This window comes from Hemicordylus capensis, chromosome 1 (genome assembly GCF_027244095.1).
Source record: "Hemicordylus capensis ecotype Gifberg chromosome 1, rHemCap1.1.pri, whole genome shotgun sequence".
Lineage (NCBI taxonomy): Eukaryota > Metazoa > Chordata > Lepidosauria > Squamata > Cordylidae > Hemicordylus > Hemicordylus capensis.
The window spans coordinates 98,844,576-98,870,696 of NC_069657.1; the positions used below are offsets into that span (position 1 = coordinate 98,844,576).

Sequence of the window (26,121 nt, forward strand, 5' to 3'; positions counted from 1 at the left end):
CAGGCAAGCAGTCATCTCATTTACTCTTTCCCTTAATGAAACCACAAACTCATGAAAGAGAATTCCAATGACTCAGATGCACAAGGTGACTGTATTCCAAAAGGGGTTTTCTATCCCTTTATGAAAACTAAGTACAGTAGATAATCCACTCAGTGCAACTTCTCCTATCATGGTACTTCAAGAAAAGGAAAGAGCTTTGCCAAATGTCAGATGTTGGTTTATTCAAGGGTGAGGCTCTAAAAGAGGAACAAAAATCCTCTCTCTTTTGAAATAACAGATTCATACAAGGCAGGATACTGATGACATTAAATTTAAATTTCACCATAGTCAAAAGTAATCACAGACTGACTGTCTACAGCTCTTAAAATTAGGGTTCATATTGTTCTTTATTTTAATCTCCCACACAAGGAACAATGGTCCAAAAGTCATTTATTTACTGAAAGACAATAAAATGACATTCTTGCTTACACTTGGATGAGAAAAATGACCCTTCTTCATATTTATTCTGCTTGCAGCTAACAAGTGAGTTATGAAGTTAAAAGAGAAGATAATCACAAAATGTTCTGCAGAATATCTCTATAACAACAAGTTGTTCTGGTAAGAATTAATCTGCGTACTTTCCTTTCACTACAATATTAATTTGTAATTACCATCTTCACAAGTTAGCCCACTTGTGGCTCAAATGTTCACATGTCCACCATCTTGAATTGGGGTGGATGACATAATGACAAACTATGTCATTGAGGTGTCCATATGTGTCCCTACAACTGTACCCAATTTAATTCATATTGGTCCAAGCATTGTGAAGTTGATAGGGGGACACACACACAGACACAAACTCACGAACACATAATGCCGGGAGATCTCATAAGCTTACTTTCCTTAATGAAAGTAGGCTAAAAAGCAAGCCACAAGAATGAAATAACAGCTTCAGAGAAGCAGAGCAACAATCTATCTAACTCTATATTCAATCTTCAACATGGACTCGTTTAATATTTAGTGAAACTGCAGCCCAGAAATAAAAGCCATGAATAGATTGTTCTCAAATAATGGGGATGCATGCCCTAATATTTGGCTAATATATAGCTGTCCTGCAAGAATATGTCTAGTCTTTTTATAATGCACATATTAGTTATGTCACACACACACACACACACACACACACACACACACACACACACACACACACCATGGCAATAAGTTCCATAGATCAACAATGTCCTGTGTGCAGTTCCAACTCTGAATCTCTGAAATTCAATGAAAGGAATGAAAATCTGTAGAGCCATTTGATCCTGAAATTATCATGAGGGACATGCTTGGCACAATCATGCAGACAAGTTCCTGATTTATCAGGGCATTTATGGACCTGTGTATGTGTATGCAGAAGAAAAAATTAAAATCATATTCAGCAGTATAACTGATGCTAGCACTTAACTATAACAGGTGCCTGCTAATGTCTGTTCCTTATAGGCTCTTTCTAAATAGTTTTCAAGTAGATTTTCACTTTCCTTGCAGAGATGTCTACTGACAAATAGCTTCCATCACGCTCCATGAGTAATGTTCCATCCTTTGATATATTCGTACATTGAACCTTTGCATTGATTTATGTCCTTGGATGACACCTTAGCTTTCTACGTTTTGCATTTTAAAAAAAAAATTAAAAACTCTCCCTGATGCACAACTTTGAAATGAAACTATCTGGAACTCCCATGCTACACTGATCATAGTCAGTTAGCAGAGGGTACTTAATCAGCAAAGAAGCAGTATTTTGGTCGAAAGCCCAGCTGATTTATGTCAAGCTAATTTCCTAAGTGTCCCTCTTTTTTTCTTTTTTCTTTAGGAGCGCAAGACACTCTGGCTGGTGAGAGTTGATGAGCATACAATGTTACTTTTAGATATGGGCTCAACTCCAGTTCAATATCTGGCTGTTTAATAAGCAACTGCAGGATACTGGCTCTTCATGGGAATTTAAAGAAAGGAAGTAAAGAAAAGGGCTCCCCATGCTATTTTTAGAAGTAAACAGTCTGATTTGGCATCTTGATTATAAAGCATGGAATTTATAAACTGTGCCATTCTAAATTTACTTCATTTGTATACAGTTCAGCTGGACAGTCATGTGTTTCAGCATGTTCAAGATTAACAGCTCAGTTCTATAACACCCTCTAAAGTAGAAGGAAAACTGAATCAATGGACACTGGTTATGTCATTGTTTTCCAGCCATGAAAAAACACACAAAGGAAGATGTGCATTAAGACATACAGGTAGACACAGATGTGCCAAGGGCTTATTTCTAAGGGGAGTGCTACCTAAAGTTTTCAGCTTTTAGATAGCAACTTCTGAGTCAGAGAACAGGTTCACCTTGCTAAAATGTAGGTATTCTGCATTCTTATTAGTTAACGAAACTGCTTATCAGACCAGCATATACCAGGTATCACAAGACTGATTGATTGATTGATTGATTGATTACAGACGCTCAACTGGTTCTGGTTAAGTTGCACACACATTCAAATCAGTACAATCAGTACAATAACAAGTACTATTCTGTGATCATCTGTTAGGAAGTAAATATCATATAGGCAACAGTAATACAGGCTATTTCATGTATATGTATAATACTGGCTATAATCTGTACTTCACTTAATACACATTTCAGCATTAATCTTTATGTGATGCTCATTTCCACATATATAACAGCTCATTTCCACATTTGCATGCCTGAAAACATACACCTGTGAAAACTTTGTTTCTTCTGAATTCAAAAGTGTGAAACAAGATGTTCAAAATTAGTCTCAGATAAAGAAGTTTCTTAAAGACAAGCTTGTAAAGATTCCTGCACTGAATTTAAAGAAAAGAAAGCTGAGGGCTGTGATGATTCTGAAATAATTCCCATATGTTCAAACAGAGCAATCGTTTTACAGTTTATAATAATCATTATGAAGGCCTTTTATGTTTAATGGGAGAAGAGAGGGGGTTTTAATAACTTGCTTTCCAGAAAGCATTACTAAAGCAGAAGAAACTCATATTGCTCTGACATCCCCTAGCCAAGCTCGACATCTTTTTGCATCCTTCCCATTACTACAGAACACTTACATGACTCGCAGGGAATTCTGTGAAGATCAATGCCATCCTTATCCATTTCTTAGCCAAGTCTGGGAGGCTGCGCTGCAAACTTGGTGTGCCAGAGAAATGCCTTCAGGAGCTTGCAGGGATATTTTCCTTCCTTCCTCTCTCTCTCCCCTGAGGAGTTTCATTCAAGGCGGCAACTAACTAACGCTGCAGCTACGTCTGACAGGCAGCAAGCATATTTTCAGGAAACAGCTACTACTTAAGGGCAGCCCTACACATGTTATTTCATGCTAGGGATTCCATCAACTGAAGGCAGCCTTAAGAATGCAAAAGAGGGGAAAAAATTATGAAGCGTCCCACTTTGGAGGCAGAGACTCTAAGAGCGGCTGTGCTGCTTCACACGCGCGCGCGCGCGCGCGCACACGCATACAAAGTCAAGGAAGGGTGCAACCTTTGCCTGGTGCACAGAGATTTGAAACTGATGCTGATCCCAGGGTTTGAGGAACTCCCTGGCAAAGAGAGAGGCGGAGAGAGGAACTGCCTTTAAATAGCAACGCTTCTGATCCCTGCCGGGCTCTCCCTGAGTATTGCTGCTGAGCTGAAGCCAGCCCGCCACGTGACTCCGGCCGGAGAAGAAGAGGTGCAGCAGTCGCAGGCGAGGGACGCGCCAGGCTGGCGGTGGTCGCCGCTCGACGTCTTCTTTCCTCCTCTTCCTCCGCGTGGTCGCAAATGCAGCCCGCCAATTCAAACGTTGCTTGTTCCTTGCCTGAGCTGAGACTGCAAGGAGGGGAGGGAGGAGGCAACAGCCTCGGCGGCAGCTTCCACAAAACCCAGCCTCGGCGGACTCTAGCCACAACATAGGCTGGAGCCGTTGGACAACGCCTCTTGGTTAACTTGGCTTGCCCTGGCGAGCGTCACTTTGCCGTCTTTCACTGCAGACTCATTTTTCCCCTTCAGCTGTGGTGAAGAGGACCCAGCCCAGAGCCTGCTTTCTATGCCAAAGCTAATTGCATTGGCATGGGTAACACCAAAGATACCAAGACTGCTTTTAAGTATGCAAAAGAAATGGTTTGCCCTCCCATGCAATTACTGTCCATTGTTAATGAGTACAGCGGAAGACATGGGGGCTCACACACCAGCCTTGGAAACCCCACCAGGGGTATAGCTATAATTGAGCAGATAGGTTCAAAGAACCCGGGCCCACAGCTCCATCTCTCCCTGTTTTCTTCATTATCCCAGGGGCCACCAGGGAGAGGGGTGAACACAGCCCCTTCTCCCCTAGCTACACCCCTGAACCCCATAATATCAGTTGCCTGGATCTGGCTGTATTAATTCAGTGGTGAATGACAGTCACAAGGACCAGATCAGAGGCTGGCACTGTGATTTCGTTGTGAATGCTGAAGTATTTCCTGCCGCTTAATAGAGTTTTTCCCAGTACTGCACATTTCTAGTTCTTGGGAGACCCAAAGACACAGAAATAGAATAAGAATCTTTCCAGCTATGTACATGTGGTCCAGTCACTTGCTTCCAGGGCTATTTATTTATTTAACATATTTTAAATACGTTACATATGCCATATTGAGCAATGTGGCTGCACAATTACAGCTGTCCAGCTGTTTTTTTGGGCTACAGCTCCCAGCATCCACAATGGCCAGTAGTCAGGATTATGGGAGCTGTAGCCCAAAATCTGCAGGAGGGTTGAAGATGTGCAATTCTGGGACCCTTTGTGCTGTTTCAGGACTCAGGAGTCAGTCTGACTTCAGAGCATCTTCATTTGGCTGCCTCAGCACTAGTAACCTAGGGGCTTCGAATACTGAAGCAAGGAACCTGCATTGCATTGCTCTCTCCTCTAGTTACATTTACTGAAGAAATGACTGGTCCTGCAGTCATCTTTGTTTGCTTTGTGAGCAGTCAGAGGGTGGTTTGGACTGGACTGGACATCACAGTATATGTTGACCATGAAGTTCCAGTGTGTTTGGATGCATATCTTATTCAAAATCTCCCCGCTGTGACCTGTGCTATCTGTATCAGGCAGCAACTGTTTTCTTTGCAACTATATGTCAGTTGAAGATGAAAGGGTTTCTGAGCAAGTGCTGAGTGCCTTTCTGTCACCACTGAACTTGTTTTGTATGTTAGGCTAGCTTGTACACTCTTCTGGTGAGACACTTCTATTTGATATACTTTACAAGTATGTGTATGTCTGTGCATCATCATCTACAGTATACATATTAATTTATGTACATGTAACAAAGAGACTTGGAGAGGGGGTTAAACATCTAACTGGCATCCTACCTATTCAAGTGAATCTCTTTCTCGGTGTGTAGGTCAGCTAAAGGTAATGGGATAGTGCCACCCCTAGTTTTCTTGAAACCCAGATCAAGAAGAATACGAGGCTGTTCTCACATGCAGCCAAGACCAGGCTAAGGCAGCTAAGCTGGGGCTAGGCTGCCCATTAGAACTGCCTGGAGCTGTGTGGCTCCTAGCAGAGCCCGGACGGCAAACCCGCCAGTTAGCCAAGGTTAAGGATGCAAGCACATAGGCCTTAACATGGGCATGCCCTTAACATGGGCTCATGTGTCAACACCGGCTGCTCCCAGCCTGCGCTGACACAGGAGTGGGCTCCTGGTTGTTGCTGGGGGTGGGGACCTGGCTCCTGGTAGTTGCTGTGTGAGTGCACAGTGCATTGGGGGATTTCTGGGGGCTGGGATGGTGTGTGCCCAGCAACACTTCCGGATCATCTTCAGGGAAGGTGAGCTGTTGTAGCCTTCTCCACTGCACCCCCCCCCCCCGGCAGCCTGATTGTGATAATGGGCTTTAAATTAATCTATCTGTCTGTCTGTCTTGTCTGTCTGTCTGATATATACTGTCCAAAACTTATATCTCTGGGCAGTTTACAATAAAACAATACAAAATAAAAACAAAATTAAATAGTTAAAACACTAAAATAATTGAAAAATTAAAGCAATGTTAAAATCTGTAAGTCTAATTAAAAGATTCACATTTAATGCATTTAAATAAAGATATCTTTCTTAACCAGCACTGATTATCTTGGTGCAGCCCTATAGGCCATAAACCTTAAAGGGCTACCAGAAGTTTCATGGTCAAGTGCTTTTTAAAGCATATAGTAGTTTGACAATTGTGGAAGGAGCTTGCCAGTTTGAAGGGGATTCTGATAACATCGGGGTTGGACAGAACTGGGATGGGTCAGGGAGCATGCTTAATAAGCTTTGGTGTGGTATTTTATTTCTTAGTTTTGTACAGCAGGGCATGTGATCATTAAGAGCAGGAGGGTTAATAACAATGCTGCAAATGTGGTGTGTGTTTTGTAGAGCTGTGAGTTGATGTAGTGCTTCTTACGCCCCGAGGTTTTTACTCTAGATTAGCACAACCATGGTTTATATTATATTATTAGCAAAGCCCCATAGAACAAGACAGATGTGTCTTTATTTTACAGCCATGCATGCAGCCCATAGAAGTTCACAGAAGAAATCCTCATGGACTTATGACAACTTATTTTTTAGTTGTTACTGGACATATATTATGTACTATGCAAATGCACCTATCTGAAATACAAAATATGATATTTCAAAAGACAGCTGTTCTTGGAATACATCGTATCTGACAATCCCACTAATCATGAGGCTTGTTTTTCTCCGGCTGGACCTTGTTAAACTGGAGGCATCAGTGATGAGAAAGTAGGTTTCCATTGCATCAAATCGTCTTCTTGTATAGAGAATGAGAAAGAATAAAATGAGTCATGTGGGCAATGTCAACTTGTGCTTGATCCTTTAAATAATAATTTATATAGCTTGAAGTACTTAAAAATAACAGGAAGAGAAGGCAGGTAAGCGTCTGAGAAGGCTTGCAAGATGATACAAGCATTCAGCTATTGCAAAAGTTGTAATTTTTGTGCCCTTAGGTGAGCAATATGCCACTACATATTCTTGTGTTACAATCCTATGCTACAAAACAAAACAAAACAAAACAAAACAAAAGGTCTGTAGCAACCCCGTCATCCATTGAATTCAATAGGTCTCCTATTGAGACCTATTGTAAGTCTCCTCCATCAGGATATCTTGAAATACATCAAACCATCTCCAGAGTTACACTGGAGTAAAGTTATAATGGTGTAAGTCCACCACTACTGCAAGTTAGCCAAAGGCCTAAAATGGGTGGAGATGGAGAACTGGTCTTGTGCTAGCAATCTGTTTGCTAAGCAGTGTCCACCCTGATTTGTATTTGAATGGGAGACTACATGAGAGCACTGTAAGAAATTCCCTTTAGAAGATAAGGCTGCTCTGGGAAGAACATGCAGAAGGTTGCAAGTTCCCTCCCTGGCATCTCCAAGATAGGGCTCAGAGAGACTCCTGCCGGCAACCTTGGAAGAGCCACTGCCAGTCTGTGTAGACAATACTGAGCTAGATGGTGTGACTTGGTATAAGGCAGCTTACTATGTTCCTATGTCATGGGCAGGAGGACTGGAAGAAGCCAAATCCTCTGTCCCCTCTCTCATGTCTCATCCATCACCCTGCACAAACATTTCAGTAATGTCAGCTCTGTCTTTGCTGAATTGAGAAGCTATTCTCATGATCAGTGGAAAGCGGGCTAAGGGTGCTTAGCCTGCTTCCCACCGATCGTGAGACTCACCGGGCTTGCAGCCGAGCCCAGTTTAGTCAAAGCAGGTAACCCGCTTAATTGCCCCTGCCTTAAGCCCAGGTTAGCGGAGCAAGCACTCTGCTAACCTGGGCTTTCCGATCGTGAGTTGCCGCAGCGCGGCTCCACACCACAGCAACTCACGAGTAGACCCCCGACCAGGAGGCTGAAAAATCCTGACTAAGTTTCATGAAAGCTACACCTGGGTAAGTGGCCACAGGGGTAACTGGAACCACTGGACTGCTCTGACAGTTGCATTCCGCCTTTCCTCCAATAAGTTCTGGGTGGCATGGGGTTATCCCATGTGATCAATTGTACAAGAGGATGAAAGAGCTGCACAAAATATATAGTGGGAGGGGGGGCAGAGGATGGCAACAAATGGCTGTGGAAGGAAGGACAATAGCCTTTCTTCCAGATGCATTTCAAGATGTTCACCAAGAGGCAGAGTCTTTACAGTTAAAATCAGGGAGCTGGATTTGCACACCTTCCCAGTATGGATGACTGCTTGGCCAGTATCATAAGGCAGTAAACCCTCTCAAAGCCTCTTTAAAATAATGATAGTAACAGACTGTTTGTTTCAGTCAGGAATGAAAGATACTTTTTGTGCACAGCTGCTGTTGTTCTTGACTGTTATCCCATCAAAACAGCTGTGTGAGGTAGAATAGACTGAGAGGGAGTGACTTAGCTAAGGCCACCCAGTGACCCTCATGGCACAGCAGAGATTTGAACCCAGGTCTCCCTGATCCATGCTAGCTATCCATTATTCCACACTGGCATCCCAATTAGCACCTATCTCAAAGACACACCTGAAAGTCAGTTACCATTTTCTTTGTTCCTCACTGTGGTGACCTACTGATTTGTAACTGTGAAATATGTAAAGCTTTTCAGCAAATGCTAAAGACTCCTCAGCCCAGTTTGGCTGCAGCAATGTTAAAAGAAGCGGGGTGGGGGTGAGGGAAGCCCTCACAGTGATGGCGCCTTTTTGTGTATTCATAAAACTTGGCTAATGACATTCAGAGATAAATATAATAAATTCAGCCCGTCTACCTTAAACAAAGCAGTTTGCAGGGGGGAACTGACCTTGGGCATTTGAGCAATACACCCCTGAATGATAGCAGCAGCTGACATGTGCAGGGAGAATTCCTCTTGAAAGGTCACTAACATACTTTTGCCAGCAGGCTACATGAGAATAGGCAGCTACTGGAAACCACAGGCTGCTAGCTCAAGAGGGAAAAGAGGTGGTGTTTTGGACCATATCCTTTATGTTAAAAGAGCCAAGATCATGCATACATTCTGCCACTGAGGACTGTTCGGGCGAAAGATAATTAAGAGATGCTGTTAAGAAGCTCTGTAGATAAAAGCTTTGAGGGTTCATCTCTATATCTCCAAAGTGAAATGCCACTTAGAAATAGATTATTTATTTATTGATATTGATTTTTTGAAAGAAAGAAAAAATCTGACCTCTGCGCTGAAACGGAAAATCTGCCTGTATTTTTTTCTGTGAATATTTATCATAAACCATGTGATTATTTAATCCTTTTATCTAGTCTGAGTTTGACTATTCTCTGATCCTTCTCAGTTTTCATAAATAGCTAAGCAGATTTGCAAGAGGTCTTATTATTACTAAACACATTAGCACTTATTAGGCTCTCTTTTAAGATCTAGCTGGAATGTTGGAAGTGTTTACATACCATGTTTTTTAACATAGTACCATACAATGCAGTAAGGCAGAGACAGGCAATATCTAAACCTCCAGTGGCCATATATTGTCAGGTGGGGCCAGCATCAGGAATTTGCTTGTTGGGCAGTTGCTGAGGGCCCAGACCCTTCAAAACAACCCACTGCTGATCCCTGAGATCACCTCTGTGCCTATAGCCTTCATGTGATGTTGGCAGAGTGACTTTTTCCGAGCTCATCTAGCTAAAGGGTTATTTGCCATTAAAGGGTTGTTTGCCAAAAGCCCAATGAAACCTGGAACTGGCACTTTTGTCTGGATTCTGGAGAAAACAGTTTAAAGTTTGATGTCTTCCAATGTGTAAAGTTTATCTGCTATGACTTCTACAGCCAGACACACATTTTTAAAAGTTGATATTGATAATTTGATAAAACAGATTTTGACTTAGAAACTAGTATTTCTGAATTACTTGTGATGTAAGTATCCATCTGTGGGCAAAGAAGAAATAAAAATTGAACCTGAAGAAGTGAAGTGAAAGAACACCACTGGTTGATTTAGGGACATCTTGTCCATGGATGCCAGTTGGCTTTCATTGGAGAAGAGTCAGTTAACCATGGTATAATATGATCTTTAGTATCCAGAGTGATAATGAACAGTTTGTGCCCTCAAAAAGCTTTCATTAGTTAACCACAAATTAGCATTTTTAAAAGACAATTTTTCTCTAGTCTTACACAACAAAGTATCTACAAGCCTCAACATTTCCCAGGCATTCCTGATTCTTTTGGATGCCACAGAATAAAGCTTGGTCTTTGAAAATATATTCCAAGATATACCCTTTCCTATTTTTCACACAAGCCACTATGAGCATTTCTTATTGGCATTTTCAGCTTCAGGAATTCTAGAAATGAAAAATGTCACTTAGCCACCATCCAGACTAGGAAGCATTTGTCATGTGCACATTGAGCCCTCTACGCCTCCGGAAAATATGTCCCTGACGGTTGTGGAAGTGATTTCATTTCAGAGGGCTGCAGACAGTAGGTAGGGAAATCAGCAAAAATCGCCTTTCCTCCATTGCACATGCAAAATATTCTTTTGTGTACTCATCCTTAGTTTCAATGCCAGCCAGTATATCTTCAGACATCATGCATAAAATCACTCTGCTGGCCAGATGTAAAATTGTTTTCCTCTTTTGTCTTCTTTTTGACACCTCTTTTTTGTGGCAGGGTTGTAAGTGCTGTGACAACTTGCTCAAGATTCTGTGCATAAATGGTTTCCCAAAAGCAGCCAGCAGAGCATCGAATGAGCAGGCTGTGGTTCCGTTGTAGAGCACATGCTTTGCTTGCCTGGTGTCTCCTTCAGCTAGACAGACTCTCTCTAAAACCCTGGAGAGATGCTGCCAGTCAACGTAGACAGCACTAAGCTAGATGGACTAATGGTCTTACTCAATATATTCTTTGTTTACTTGTGATGTGACCACCAAAGCACCAGTTTGCTCTTCTGACTCTTGTGGGATGTGACTGTTGAGGAAACACTTGTGGTCACCATATGTATTTTGCATGGAGGGAAGTAAGAAGTGGAGTCCCCCAGGGATCTGTACTGGGACCAGTGCTTTTTAATTTATTCATAAATGATCTAGAAGCAGGAGTAAGCAGCAAGGTGGCCAGATTTGCAGATGACACCAAACTCTTTTGGGTAATGAAATCCAAAACAGATTGTGAGTAGCTCCAAAAGGATCTCTCTAAACTGGGGGAGTGGGCGACAAAGTGGCAAATGCGGTTCAGTGTTGGCAAGTGTAAAGTGATGCACATTGGGACGAAAAACCCCAACTTCAAGTATATGCTGATGGGATCTGAGCTGTCGGTGACTGACCAGGAGAGGAATCTTGGGGTCATGGTGGAAAGGTCATTGAAAGTGTTGACTCAATGTGCGGCAGCTGTGAAAAAGGCCAATTCCATGCTAGGGATCATTAGGAAGGGGATTGAAAATAAAACGGCTAATATTCTAATGCCCTTATACAAAACTATGGTGCGACCACACTTGGAGTACTGCGCACAATTCTGGTCACCGCATAGAAAAAAAGGCATTGTTGAACTGGAAAAGGGCAACCAAGATGATCAAGGGCCTAGAGCACCTTTCTTATGAGGCAAGACTACAACACCTGGGGCTTTTTAGTTTAGAAAAAAGATGACTGCAGGGATACATGATAGAGGTCTATAAAATCATGCATGGTGTGGAGAAAGTGGATAGAGAGAAATTCTTCTCCCTCTCTCATAACACTAGAACCAGGGGTCATCCCATGAAATTGATTACGGTGAAATCTAGGACCAACAAACGGAAGTACTTTTTCACACAATGCATAATTCACTTGTGGAATTCTCTGCCACAAGATGTGGTGACAGCCAACAACCTGGATGGCTTCAAGAAGGGTTTGGATAACTTCATGGAGGAGAGGTCTATCATTGGCTACTAGTCGGAGAGCTATAGGCCACCTCTAGCCTCAAAGGTAGGATGCCTCTGAGTACCAGTTGCAGGGGAGTAACAGCAGGATAGAGGGCATGCCCTCAACTCCTGCCTGTGGCTTCCCATGGAATCTGTTGGGCCACTGTGCAAAACAGGATGCTGGTCTAGATGGGCCTTGGGCCTGATCCAGCAGGGCTGTTCTTATGTTCTTATGGAGTCTCATCTGAGCCTCATGGCAACCAGTTTGAGAACCCCATGCTTTCCTTAGCTCATGCATTATTAGGTCCCAGCCAACTACATTACAATAAGAAGAAGGGCTGCCAGATGTCATGAAAATGATGCTGGTATGTCAGTTGTAAACAAGGGAAATCTATCAGTTGCTTCATCCTAGCCTAAGAATAAGGAAGTTATTTACTGTAATGCTTCCACTCCCAGTACTGTAATGCAGGATTAGGTGGGCAGCAGCACTACCACCTGTGCTTTGAGGTGGGTTGGAAACAATATTGACACAGTTGCACATCAGCACTCTTGAGCAACTACTGGAAAACTGTGCAGACACAGTTGCACAGTGGTACAGCCACAGGAAATAATGGCTGTACTATTGCACAACTGCGTCTACACACATTTTTGGCAGTTGTTTAAGAGTGCATTTGCACAACTGTGTTTGGTAGCACTACTGCCCACCTAAAGCTGTGCTGTATGTGAGCTGATAAAAATAATAGTTTGCTGAGAACTGTTTGCCATACATTGTAAATAGCCATACAACTAAGCTCCACCCCCACTGCCATTCTTTTCATTTTGAATAGTAACATCCCCCCCAAGCACTTCCATCTCTCGGGAACAATGCACGCCGGGATTCTACATACTTATAAAAGATGGTGCAGCGCAGTGACTAAGTGGGTAATCTGAGCTGGGGAGCCCTCAGCTGAAACCTCACCTGAGCCACACATTGCCAGGAGGCCTCAAGCAGGATTCTGTTCTCAGGATCTCATCTGCACATGGGTGGTAATATCAGCTACTTCACAGGGTTCTTAAAGATTTCAGCGAGAATGCTATGAAGTGTATTCAAAAAGTACTATACAAACCTAAGTTTTATTAATAATAGTCCATTGAATTCAACAGGCCTTGGTTCATACTGATTCTACAGTAAGAATCATACTGATTCTTTAAAAGAAAGGAGAGCTGGTCTTGTGGTAGCAAGCATGACTTGACCCCCTAGCTAAGCAGGGCCCACCCTGGTTGCATATGAATGGGAGACTTGGTGTGTGAGCACTGTAAGATATTCCCCTCGGGATGGAGCTGCTCTGGGAAGAGCAGAAGGTATCAAGTTCCTTCTCTGACTTCTCTAAGATAGGCTTGAGAGAGATTCCAGCCTGCAGCCTTGGAGAAGCTGCTGCCAGTCTGTGTATGTGCAGACAATACTAAGCTAGATAAACCAATGGTCTGACTCAGTATACAGCAGCTTCCTGTGTTCCTCTCTTCCTACAGGCTGATGCTAAACCGAATGCATTTTGGCATGGCTCTGACTTACATCAGAGTAGACCCACTCCCACTTTTCATCCCTCTTGGTAATGGCTGTGCTTTAGGGCAGCTTCTGCCAGGCTGGCTGTGTTGGTGCTGCTGCATTCTGACCTTGCATTGTCAACATGTCCTGTGCCAAAAGGTACCAGTTTAAACAGTTGCCAAGCTAGAGTTCATGGAGCTCAAATGCAGACCCCAACTTTAATGTGCAGAATGGTGTGCAGGATCACAGCCATGTTTCTCTTCAATGCTCGCCACAGCCCAGGATACGGATATGTAAATATTAATATTCCTCAGTGGCTCTCAGAGGAATAGACACAACAAGTGCTTTCCCTAGACCACAGTGAGACATGAATGATTCCAAACATCAACCCAGTTCTTGTCACAATGAGTTATGGGTGCATTAGATATCTGTTTGTATTTGTCCGTTGTTGCAGGCGCCCTGCTTTCCCTTCCTTTTCTTTACCTCAGTGCCTCAGCATAGGGGAGAGGGTATTTTAGTAACTCTTCTCCTAAACATGCCTCCACTGTGATTTGTCCCTCAATGGAAATCAGGGGACTCAGCTCACTCATGTTCTCTTCTTTCTCATTGCTACTCTCCCTACTCCCTTGAAATAGACCTACTCAGTCCTTTCAATCTTGTGGGTGGCTTCTGGCCTCCTGCAAGTTCACCTCCTGACCTTGTGAGAGCCCGTGGGGGCCAGCATTTCCCTCTTCTTCCCTTCCATCCTCTCTGCTCTGCTGGCTGGGTGTGCTGCAACTGGCAAACAGCCAAGGCCCCACCCCTCTTGGCCATCTAGCACAGGAATTCTCAATGTTGGGTTCCCAGATGTTTTTGGACTTCAATTCCCATAATCCCCAAGCAAAGGCCACTGGGACTGGAGATTATGGAAGTTGAAGTCCAATAACATCTGGGGACCCAATGCTGAGAATCCTTGATCTAGCAGCATGTCGGTGGCTCATCTTGCCTCTCACCCTCTGACATGAAGCTCATCTTATTGGGGCAACATCACAGGACCAGGACAGTATTTTTGTATGTACTTAAGGTGTTATTTTTAATGTTTTATCATTTAACATACATAATTTGAGCTGGTGTGTATTGATATGATCTGAATACTAATTTGATAAACTGATATATGCATATGTGAACCAGTTCTACCATGAGTTCCACTAAACGGATAGTGGGCCAGTTCGGATGATGCTTTGTCTGCTGCCCAGTGCATGTGATCAGGACATGTGAGTGCACATGCTTCTCCGTTCCCACTACACAAGGACAGCTTTCCCTAATTGTGTGTGTGTGTGTGTGGTGATTAGTCCAAACTGCACTTCTAAACAAGCTACAAATACTAGTACAAATACTAGTTCAGATGAACTGCACCCTCTAATGCTAATAGAGAAGGTACCCTGGCGTGTTGGAGGGAGGAGGATGTGCTCACTCACAGTATGCACATACCAAACCAGCCCAGTATGCACAAACCAAACCAGCATCATCCAAACCAGCCCCAGTGTCAGTTTCCCTAAGCTGGATTTTTCCCAGCCTTAAGCCTCCAACACACACATACCCAGTGATATGGAAACTATTTCTCAGAGGCTGAAGTGCCAATATTAGAACCATGTGGTTGGAGTCTTTCTTACAGAGTCTTTCTTACCCAATTGGACCCCTCTTTCCTGGTGGAATGTCAATCAGACAGGAGCAACCCATGTGATTGCCCCCCCCCACATGCTCCCTGGAGGCATGGGGCTGCACCATGGGGAAATGGTTTCCATGAGACTGTGTGTGTGGTCTAGTTCTCATTCATTGTGCTGAGTCACAATCCTTCCTCTGCTCCTAGAGAGAAGATGGTAACATCTCTCTCCTTCCTTACCCATTCATTATGTAGTCCTTTAGATTAGGTTTAGGTCTTTCCTATCCAAGTGTACTTAACCAATAAATACTTAGTATTTAGTTCTACAAGAATCTCCATGTGTTTTCTCTAAATAGCTGCAACAACGAAACCATCTTCTGCTACCTACTCTGTAATTGCAGTGTGTGCTCATTCCTTAGTGCTCTGCTGTTTTACCTACTGGGGGTAAAAATTAACAACCCCCAACAGAAGAGACAGAGGGCAGGGCCCAGAGCTGGCAAGCAGGAAAGCATTCCGAGAGGGCAAAAGCAGGAAAGAGAGGGTGGGCAGCTGCAGACAGATAGGATGATGCCTGCAGCGAAGGGCTGGGTGTCCATACCCAGTGTCCCATTGCACATTTGGTACCACAAGCTATCACCCCACCTTGCCTCATGGGGGAGCCACCACTAGTGGTTACTCCCAGGGGCCAGTTTATCATATCAGTGAGAACTAGAACAGAAAAGGAGAACTTAGATGAAATTGGTATTAGAATTAGTATTAGAAAGTCATGGCATAAATTCCCAGTTACTACGGACATATTTGATGGCAGAGTTCATTCTCTTTTGAAAGAAAAAGCTTGAGTGGTCTTAACTATGCTTTATCTAAATGGTTTGATTTACTAAGCTTTCATGTTCACTGTGGTATTAAAAACAATCTTTTTCAAAAGGAATTTGATAGTTGACATGATTGCATATAAAAGACAGTTCATATAAATATATAAATCAAGCACATTTTAAAGTGTGGATTCCTTTTAACAAAATGTAATCCTCAAAGACTCGGGAAAGGAGTAAATGTGCTTAGGTTTATTTTTAATACCCATTATTCAATTCATTATAACTTTTATGGTTCACTGTGCAAATATGGATTTAGATAACTTTGAAAAATGCACATTATTTACTTTATTAGAGCTACAGTACAGTATGCAATGTTCTAGATTTGTGATAAATTGAAGCCTAACCTGACTGCTTTTTACTCCTTCATATGTGATCTGATGCAAAGTTATGACCTCCATTCCAAAGGCAATTATCTTTTCTTTGGCCCAAATCCATGCCCGATGGAGATTCATGGCAGAAGACATATGACATAGCAGCAGATGAACATCCTTTAAAAAGAGCTTTTCAAATGATTTTAAATAGTGTAAAAATTGCCTTTAAAAATCCATTGTGCTGAAAAGTTTTAAAGCAAATATCATGGAAGATGTTAAAATATAATACAAAGCAACCTCTGAGCTGACTTTCTATGGGAAAATATAGTCAGCTTTGGCTTATTCTCATTTTTTGGGTTTGGTTCTTGTTTTGTTTGAGAGGAATACAGCTTCACTGCAGCTACAACTGGAACCTTAGTAAGGGAGCATTCAATCCTATCACATTAGTAAAGCGAACGACAAGCACTGGAAACTCCATAGAAGCTGCTCTTAACTTTCTAACGGGAGAGTGAGGTTTGTATATTTAATTAATTAAAACTGATTTGAATGCCTCAAGAATTAGCCATAGATTCTAAGAATCCAAAAGGATTAGGAACATAGGAAACTGCCATATACTGAGTCAGACCATTGGTCTATCTAGCTCAGTATTGTCTACACAGACTGGCAGCGGCTTCTCCAAGGTTGCAGGCAGGAATCTCTCTCAGCCCTATCTTGAAGATGCTGCCAAGGAGGGAACTTGGAACCTTCTGCTTTTTCCAGAGCTGCTCTATCCCCTGAGGGGAATATCTTACAGTGCTCACACATCAAGTCTCCCATTCATATGCAACCAGGGTGTACCCTGCTTAGGTAAGGGGACAAGTCATGCTTGCTACCACAAGACCAGCTCTCCTATTAGAAATAGCATTGTTTACATATGGTACATTTGTGGTACCGCTGATTTCATTTTAGAGTCACACTCAAATGTGAATGAGGGCCCATCCATGACAGATCAGCAATCAATGCTATAACAAAGCTGAGTTTATATCCTGGTGAGATACATCACGTTTTTAGAATGTTTGGGAAGAAAAAGAATCTCCCCAAACAGATAGAGCAGTTATATTGATTATCACCAACTTATGTCTATATTAGATATCACTTTGTTCTAGTTGTCTCCCTACTAACTGCTTTTCTGACACAGATGTCCTGATACAGTAATGACATTGTTTCCTATCTGTCTTTGAAATATTTCATCTGCAGTGTAGGAGTTAAAAGATCTGAGTTAGTTCCAAAGACCTTAATAAGCCCAACCCCACTAAGAAGAGTGGCAAATAGCTGGATTAATGGGTACAATGTGAAATGCTAATAACAGTCTGTCAAATTTCTAAAAAAAATCCATAGCACAGGTACAAGAAGGGGCAAGTATTTTAAAATAAATGAAGTACTGTGCTTACAATTAATTTTTTTTAAAGCAGGCTCTTCATTGATAATAACACCAACAGGTATTTACCATGACAATCAACTTATACTGCTAACATCTTTAAAGTCAGACATAATTTAATTTCAGAAAGAAGTGCTTTTTCTGGATTATCTTCTAGCATCCATAGGCATCAAAACATAACTTGCCATATGCCTGCATTTTACTCATTCATTATTATGATTTGGAGTTTCCTCAATAGTACATAATAAGGGACTCATGGTATTTATGGTTTTCTCTACAGAAATCAGTCTTTGTGTGGGGAAAGTGTCTATACTGTAACATGAAGCACAGCACAATCCCCCACCCACCCGAGTGTAAGTACAAAGACTGAGCAGTTGTTGCATGCACTGAATACAGCGCACATACTTTCCCCTACACATGCATTGATTTCTGGGTAGCAGACATTTACTCATGAAAGGCCATTAATTAGAAGTTAATTAAGGCAAGTATTGCCATGAGTATTGCCATGAAAGATTATTTAGAATATCACAAAATGCAGACTTTCTATGGGTGTGGCACAGGTAATACTCAGTCTCAGCCGTCTGTGGTTTGGATACCATTCTAAAAGAGGTTAGCCTCAGGTAAAATAATCTGGCGCAGGGATAACCATGGGAAATAAGGTGACTCAAGACATCAGTGAGTCATAGGGTCCCTCCTTGGTTACAGGGAAAACTCTCTTCATGATAGCCCAGCTGCGCTGGCTGGTCGCCAGGTAAATAAAGACAATCAAATTTCCATTATATGACTCATTGCATCCACCTTCACCTGCTTATTGCTGCATGTCTATCTCCAAAAGAGCAGAGCTCTATAAAACAAAAGGTGTATGTGTGTACATACGTATGTATGTATGCCTTGCAATTTAATTCCAAAACCAAGTGCTAAGAGTAGTGTTAATGCCAGCCACATCCTGAAAGCCTTCATTACATGTTTGAAGAGCATGTTTTTCTTACAGTGCAATTTACAAAAGAATGTTACACTCCCTTTCTTCTTTAGGAATCAAGTACTTTTTATCATCAGCTTCCATAGAAACAAGGGATTCTGTTACTGGTACAACTACAGTTGGTACATGTGGATATTTTATTCCAATTGCTTAGTTTGCCAAGATTCAGATGGCAACTTTTATTTCTTTATTTATACAAACATACCCTATCCCTTGTGTTCAGGAGTAGCCCACAGCAATTTCATTAATCTCTCTCTTTAGAGGACTCAGAATTGAAGTATTTGTTTATTTTAAACACTCTGACTGTTCAAACTATTTTTTGTACAGCCTGATCCTGCAAATCACAGCACTGAACAAGCAGTTCTTAGGATTAAACTCAAGGGTCTTAGTATCAGCCTTAGGAGTTTAAGAACCAACATAGCAATGACCATGAAAGCTATTCTGCCAGCATTCCTAAGAATGGAAAGAAAGTTGGGGGATGGGAGGAGTGAGGACATTCATGGAAACACTCATTAAATGTAATGTTTTGTGTCCTCCTAGGAAGAACATCAAAATCTGGTGTAACAGTATTCCACCATTCTACAGCAAGGAGGATATATGATAAACAAAACTCTATTTGTTAGAAACAGGATGCAGTTTTAATTGCCAAACTACTGATGACTGCATCACAGCAGTTATAAAACAAGTCCATAGGAGGCTGTCCACCTTTTCCAGCCAGTTGTCTTGGCATTAGCAGACTTGATAAAATGGGGGATAAGTGAACATGTCAGCTTTCCCAAACCCTTTACAGGCATCAATCACTGGTTTTAGCCTATGCCATTTCCATCACATTCTTCCATGAGCAGAAGAGGACTTTTTTGGATCCAAGTCCGTATCTTCAAATGAGAGTAAGAGTTCATTAAAGGAAAGGCTCAATGTGATGCAGAGCACTCCCATGCAAACATTGCTCCTCTTGGCTTAGCATGTACCTACCATGCAGACCCTATGATTCCCCTGCCCAGTTCCTAAGTGGGTGACAGATGCAGTATGTCAACTGATGCAGATGGCAACTGAGGCAATATGGCCCACAGAAATGGGATGTGCATTTAACAGCCTCCCCCAAGAAATAGTTTGTGCAGATGCACCATTTGGCAGTAAATTGATATACAATATGCATTTCAGGAAAGGTTTTTGGAACAGCTATTAGTCTTTTATTGATTCACTGGCATGATTAATATTTTATGTCTGCATTTTGCTATCTTTTCCCCTTGCATATAATTATGCACTTCGTTCCAGTGAGCTCAAAGGGGCTGTTTCTGCACTAAGACTCAGTATGTGCATGTCTCCCAATCTGGCCCTGGATGCACCCAGGGGTGTCATTAGAGGGTGGCCCATGGGGCACAGACCCCTCAATGAATGGCTCAGAGTCTCAAATCTCATCAACTGTCTCCCTCCTCCATTACTTCTTCCAGGGAGGTTGTACAGCAGTGGAGGCACCTGCACAGAGCATGGGAGAGAGTTCCTGGCCTCACCTAGGTCTCTTCTGCTTCCATTTTCATAGGTGCTGTATTATTCTACATGATCCCCACTACACATTAAGGTCTTCTGAGGAGGTCCATCTCCAGTTACCACCGGTTCGTTTGGTGGCGACTCAGAGGCGGGCCTTCGTTGTAGCTGCTCCTGGGCTGTGGAATGCACTCCCAGCAGAAATTCACAATCTTAATTCCTTACTGACCTTCAAGAGAGCCCTTAAAACCCATCTGTTTGGCCTGGCCTTTCAGGGTTTTTAATTAGTTTTAATTGTTTTAATGCTAACCTGGTTTTCAGGGTTATAATTGTTCTGATAGTTTAATTGTTTTTTAAGATGTTTTAATTGTTAATTGGTGTTCATATTTATGTTTCTGTTTTAATTGTTATTGGTTTTAATGGTTTCTGTTTTAATTGTAAACCACCCTAAGCCATTTTGGAAGGGCGGTATAAAAACCGAATAAATAAATAAATAAATAAATAAAATTAGAGACTTTTTTTAAAAAGTAGATATTCCTGAGGAGGGCATGCTTGAGTTTAATTATTAAATGGGGGGATATGAGCTTGGGGCCTGGAGCTTTTAAGTACCTAGCCAGTAGCAACACCCTTGGATGCTAACATATTTCTGTTGCAGCAAATATAAATATAAAATTGTAAGGAAAAAGACAACCTGGGCCAGTGCTTTGCCTAGAGGCAGGATTCTCCATAAGGATATACTCCAGATAGCTCTAGCCAGAGACGCTCTAACCCCCGGACCTTGGGGCAACGACCCATGGCCTCCAAGGCCCGTGGGGGCCTCCAATGGCCAGGGGGGCCTCCTGCCACCACCACGCGCCTCCCCACCACCATGAATCCCCCTCCCCACAGTCCGCTGCAAGCCTTCCTCCCTATATTCCAGCTGCTTGGGGGGTGGGGGGTGAGGGGTGAGGCGAGCATGCTTCTCCACCACCTGTGGTGGTGACGGGCAGAGCAGGAACACCCGTCGAGCCTGACTGTCCTGCTCCATAGCCTCTGAGAACTGCAAGGTTTTCAGGTGCTTCTGCACAGTTACAATACAGTAACACAAGCCATCGGGCTCAGTGGCCATTCCCTCTCCGCCTGCTGCCACCGGAGGGGAGGAGGTCTGCTCGCCTCACCCCCCCCCAAGTGGCTGGAATATTGGGGAGGGGGGCTTGCAGTGGACTGCAGGAAGGAGGGCTCGTGGTGGCAGGGGGAGGGCTCGCGACGGCAAGGGGACCTCACAACGGGGTGGTCCGGGAGCCTAGTTTTCCTAGATGCACCACTGATCAGGCCACATATAATAGTAGAAGACTGCCATAGAGTGGCTGACATACAGAGCAAGGATGCACTGGTGCAGCAAGAGAGCAGCCTAACAGAAAATCCCAAGTAAATGCACTGATGCAGTCGGGAAGCAGCAATTTTTGACACCCTCCCCTTCCCTGGGTGCCAGAAATATGTCCCAAGGGTTTCACAACCTTCAGAGGCCTATTTTTGGGTGGTGCAGAGGGCTTCCTGGGGAAGGATAGAGTCAACAATTGCTGCCTCCTTGCTGCACCAATGCAGTTAGTTGGGAAGTTCACCTATTGCTTCTCTTGTACAAAAAAATTAAAACAATCTACAATAAAATTCTATAATCACATATAAACAAATTAACAGCTGCAGAGAACATCATCATCAGATGCTGGGCAAACAAAACTGTATACATCCCAAAGAGAAATACATCAATCAATATTTCCAGGGACAGCATTCCACAGTTGGAATGCCACTATGGAAAGGACACTGTCCATGCTCTCCACCCCACTAATATCTGAAAGGCAGATGGAATACTTAGAGCAGGGCCTCCAGACCGGATCATATGGGAGAAGGCTGCTCCTTCTGTTATTCAGATATTCTGTGGGAAGTATGTACTATCTATCTTCTATTGAAGACTGTGGAATAACTGAGCATTTTATACTTTTCTCCATTTCTAGTCAGCCTCTCTGCTTCCCAAATTTTCATTCCTTTCTCTCTGCATTCCTCCATTAGGCCAAAGTACAGATTATGCAAGATATCCATGACTGGAACTTCTGATGTTTTTGCTTTTCGTTTAATGGAGCCCAAGAGTGAGACGCTGCCAATGTGACTGGAGCAATGACACTAGAGGAAAGTTGATGTTTTCTCCCCAAGAGTCCCAGTGCTGTTTTGCAGGCAAAATCCCTAAGCTGCTGTCAGACCCATGGTGTGAGGGAAGGGAGGGGGAGATACAAATACCTGCACCCCTCCTCTGCAGAACTAACAGAGCTTGGGCAGGGATGAATGGCAAAGAGGATAGGGCTAAACATCTCCTTCCCAAGAGACACTGCTACAGTCCTCAATGTACAGCACTTTTGCTATACAAAAACACATTTATAGCACTTTTGCTATACAAAAACACATTTGCAGGAGACATCAAATTATTCAAAGGTCAGGGTGCTATGCATGCAAAAAGGTATGGGATTGGGCCCTAATGTATTTAGATCTTAATTCCATTTAGTTACAGACATTTTCACTGAAAACCACTTTATACAACATTTTATTAACATTGATTATGTTTTCCATATTTGAAAGTGATACATTATCAAATAAGTGAGAAATATTAAAATCTGAATTAAAAAACAAACCCATCTATCCAATGTTTTCCGAAATAGTATTTTGAAAGCTCAGATTGTAAGTCTCTGTATGTATGTGAGAGAAATGTACTATTTCACGGTAAGGTCTATGCGTATCAGTTGCAATTTGAATAGCTTTTTAATTACTAATAAAATATATTCAAGAATATTGCTGATTCTTGGAGCATTAAGTAGTAATGGGCTATGTATGGTGCAAAGTCTGAAACACAAGGGGGCACTAGAAAGCCAAACCTTCTCAATGAATGAGATTAGAGAAAGTTTTCAGAGGTCCTCAAACATCTTTAAAAGTTAATGTGAGAGTAACATCTAAAGTGGCAGTGTAACATAGATCTCATAACAAATTCTATATGCTCTGATAGAGAACCAACATTATGTGGCTCGTTGCTACGTTAAATTTAAACTGTTTCTCTTGTAAAGGCCAGTTGGGGTGAACAATATACCTCAAGACAACATACTTCAACTGTTTATCCTTATTATGAAAGCTTATGTTCAGCCCTTATGTTAAGCCCTTATTATGAAGGCTTATGTTTTTCTGCAGGGCTTGTACCACTTAAAGTCAGTATGTAGAGTAGGGCTGCTCAACTTCGGCCCTCCTGCAGATGTTGGCCTACAACTCCCATAATCCCTGTCTATTGGCCACTGTGGCTGGGGATCATGGGAGCTGTAGTCCACAAACAGTGGGGGGAGGGGGCTAAGTTGAGCAGGTCTGGTGTAGAGAAATATTGGCCACAAACCAGTCTGGAGTTGTGTACTTTAAACCATGTAGACAATAGGACCACGTTAGCATGACATAACTATACATCAGACTGGATGCACTGAATTCACAGTTATAGAGGAATATAAATGTGGAACGTTTTAATGGCTATGTACAGAGTGAGTTACCAAATCTTGCACAACCCGGGTGTGGTTCAGCAAAAACTAGTCATTACTACTTCCCTTGGAAAGCGATGAAATGGGACTGAGTCACCGTTCTAACTGAACTCCTATTAATTTCAGCTGGGCTCAGTCATTATCAGCTTTTGTTAGATTGTACCCACTATGACTAGCCAGTCTTCAGGACAGGTATCACAGACATTCCTGGACAGAAGCTGCAGGGCTAATAGGCCTGGTTGTTGTACTCCATCCTGCCATTTGCTGTCTGACCCCATAGGTCAGAGGCAAAGCCACACGAAAGTGAGGGCCTGTGTGCAGTACTAGAGGGCCATGATGTCAGACTGTACTTGAGGCACACATCAAGCACAGCCTGAGATCGTGCCCCAGTATAGCACACATACCAAAGTATTGACTACCGCTGGTATATTGACTAACCAAAAGTCAGCTGGTAGTGATACCACATGAGCATTTTTTGTGTTTACTAAGCCATAACCTTTAGAACATGGTTTTTCAGTTGGTATTCCCTGCCCATCCACTGTTGTATGTAGTCGATTCAGTCCATGGTAGGCTGGATGTCCTGAATTAATACCTGCTAAATGACAGGGCTGTGCATGGATGAAACTATCACATCCAATCAAATACCAATCCAATGTAAGCAGTTACTGAATCATGCATCTGATAATTGTACTGGCCCAAATTGAATCATTCAATGCATTGTTATCGGGCCGATGCATTGTCCCATGGGTTATGATGGCCCACGGGAAATAATGGGAAATCATCTGAATGTATTATCACAAGTAAGAATTGAATATGATTTTCAGGCATGGTAGAAGTCTCTTAGAGTTAATGATAGACACGTCTTAGGGCTTTATACAACCCCCATTTCATGCAGAAATGCCAGAGTTTTAGAGAAACAGGCAAACCTTTCCTCCCCACTTTTCATACTTTTGCTTTGAACTTATACATTCAGATGAGGTCAACAATATTGGACTGCAACTTCACTTGGCAAACAGTACCTTCCTAATGCTCCTCTGAAGAGTCATTCAAAGTATTATACAAATCAACATCCTTCCCTCCAAGCACTGTGATTGGAAGGGGGATGAACCAATTGCAGCATGCTGGGAGCAGCTGCAAGCCTGAAGCACATCACTGCTCTCATCCCCCCCTCAGCCCTTTCCATATATGGCATATGACCAGATTCCACAACAAGCAAGTTTTTTGACATCAGCAACAACAGATGGTGTAATATAATCAAATGTAAACAGACATCCAGTCATTGGATGGAGTCTGATACAGCCTGATACAATACGGAATATATAGTATCAGGTAGTGCCAATATTAGTGATTTTGCACTGAAAAATAACTAAACAAAGATACATCTTTTAAAGTGGTGAATCTTTTCTACTTAGTAGGGGGAGAGTAACAGGTCCTATGCAACCCCAGCACAGCATCCCTCCAGTGCTTGTTGCTGGTGTCTAACATTTGTTTCTTTTTAGATTGCGAGCCCTTTGGGGACAGGGAACTCTCTTATTTATTATTCATGTTTTTGTGTAAACTGCTCTGAGAACTTCTGTTGAAAAGTGGTTGTGAGGGCTTGGCCTCAACTGGCCCTCAGTCTAAATATCCACTGCCAACAGCATAAGATTTCTAGCTTTTTTTTTACTGGTTCAACTCCCAGTCACTGAACCCTGTCTCTCTCTTAAAAAAAAATCAAAAACTCAGTAGCATGGTAACTAAAGTGGGCAAGTAGGCATGAGGTGGGGACAAAACAATAGAGACACCAGTAAAATAGTGAAAAAACAAGCAGCACTCCCCCTGCCAACCCCCCCCCCAACCCAGTACAGGAACCAATGGTGGGCGGGGGGCAGAATCAGTTAGGCAAGAGTACGGTTTAAAAGTATAACACAACAAACTTGCAAGCCTTCTCATCTAAGGCTTAGAAGGTTCCAGTAGGCCCAGCCACTTCCCCCAGCAGCTTCAGCCCAACCCTGATTTGCTATTGTTCCAGCCTTCCAGCTCACACACCACTCTGCTCCTCAACAGTTCTCCTCTTCTTGCTGTTCAACTCTGTCCTTTTATCCCATTCCAGAGATATACATAAGCAAATCAGGGAGATTCTGTTATGGACGCCCCCCCCCCCCCACATATTAGAACCAGAGGTACCAGCCCAGAAGTATATGGAATATAGGCCTGTGTCTGATTTCATTTTATATTAAGAAATGAAATAATACCTGAACTCAGGGTGAACTGACATACCAGATCTCAACTGCTCTGTGAAGGAGGAAGCAATCCAGCATTGTATTGTGAAATGGATACTCAAGGGAGTACAAAAGCCAGGCCTGAATGCTGAATGCTATATCCAAATGCTAAAATGTGCTGATCTCCCCTCTCCTGTTGCAAGAAGTCAGCGTTAATCCTTGTCAACGATTAACTCAATTGCTCTCTATAGAGATTCAACATAGGTAAATGCATACAAAGAAAACACCTGTAGACTTTAATTCTTACCTCACTGACA

The 26,121-nt window shown here is 42.6% G+C and overlaps 1 protein-coding gene across 10 annotated transcripts in view; it reads right to left on the reverse strand.

Moving 5' to 3' along the window:
* The window catches only part of ANO1 (anoctamin 1), a 272,685-nt gene that overhangs the window by 185,665 nt on the left and 60,899 nt on the right, over nt 1-26,121 (reverse strand). For 5 of the 10 annotated variants that reach the window (XM_053265896.1, XM_053265834.1, XM_053265887.1 and 2 more), the window contains exon 1: nt 3,091-3,616. The exons of the other annotated variants lie outside the window; for them this stretch is intronic. In XM_053265896.1, the coding sequence (XP_053121871.1) occupies nt 3,091-3,136 (46 nt within the window). In that variant the 5' untranslated portion in view covers nt 3,137-3,616. Of the gene's footprint in view, nt 1-3,090; nt 3,617-26,121 lie in introns of those variants that run through there. 10 annotated transcript variants of the gene reach the window in all.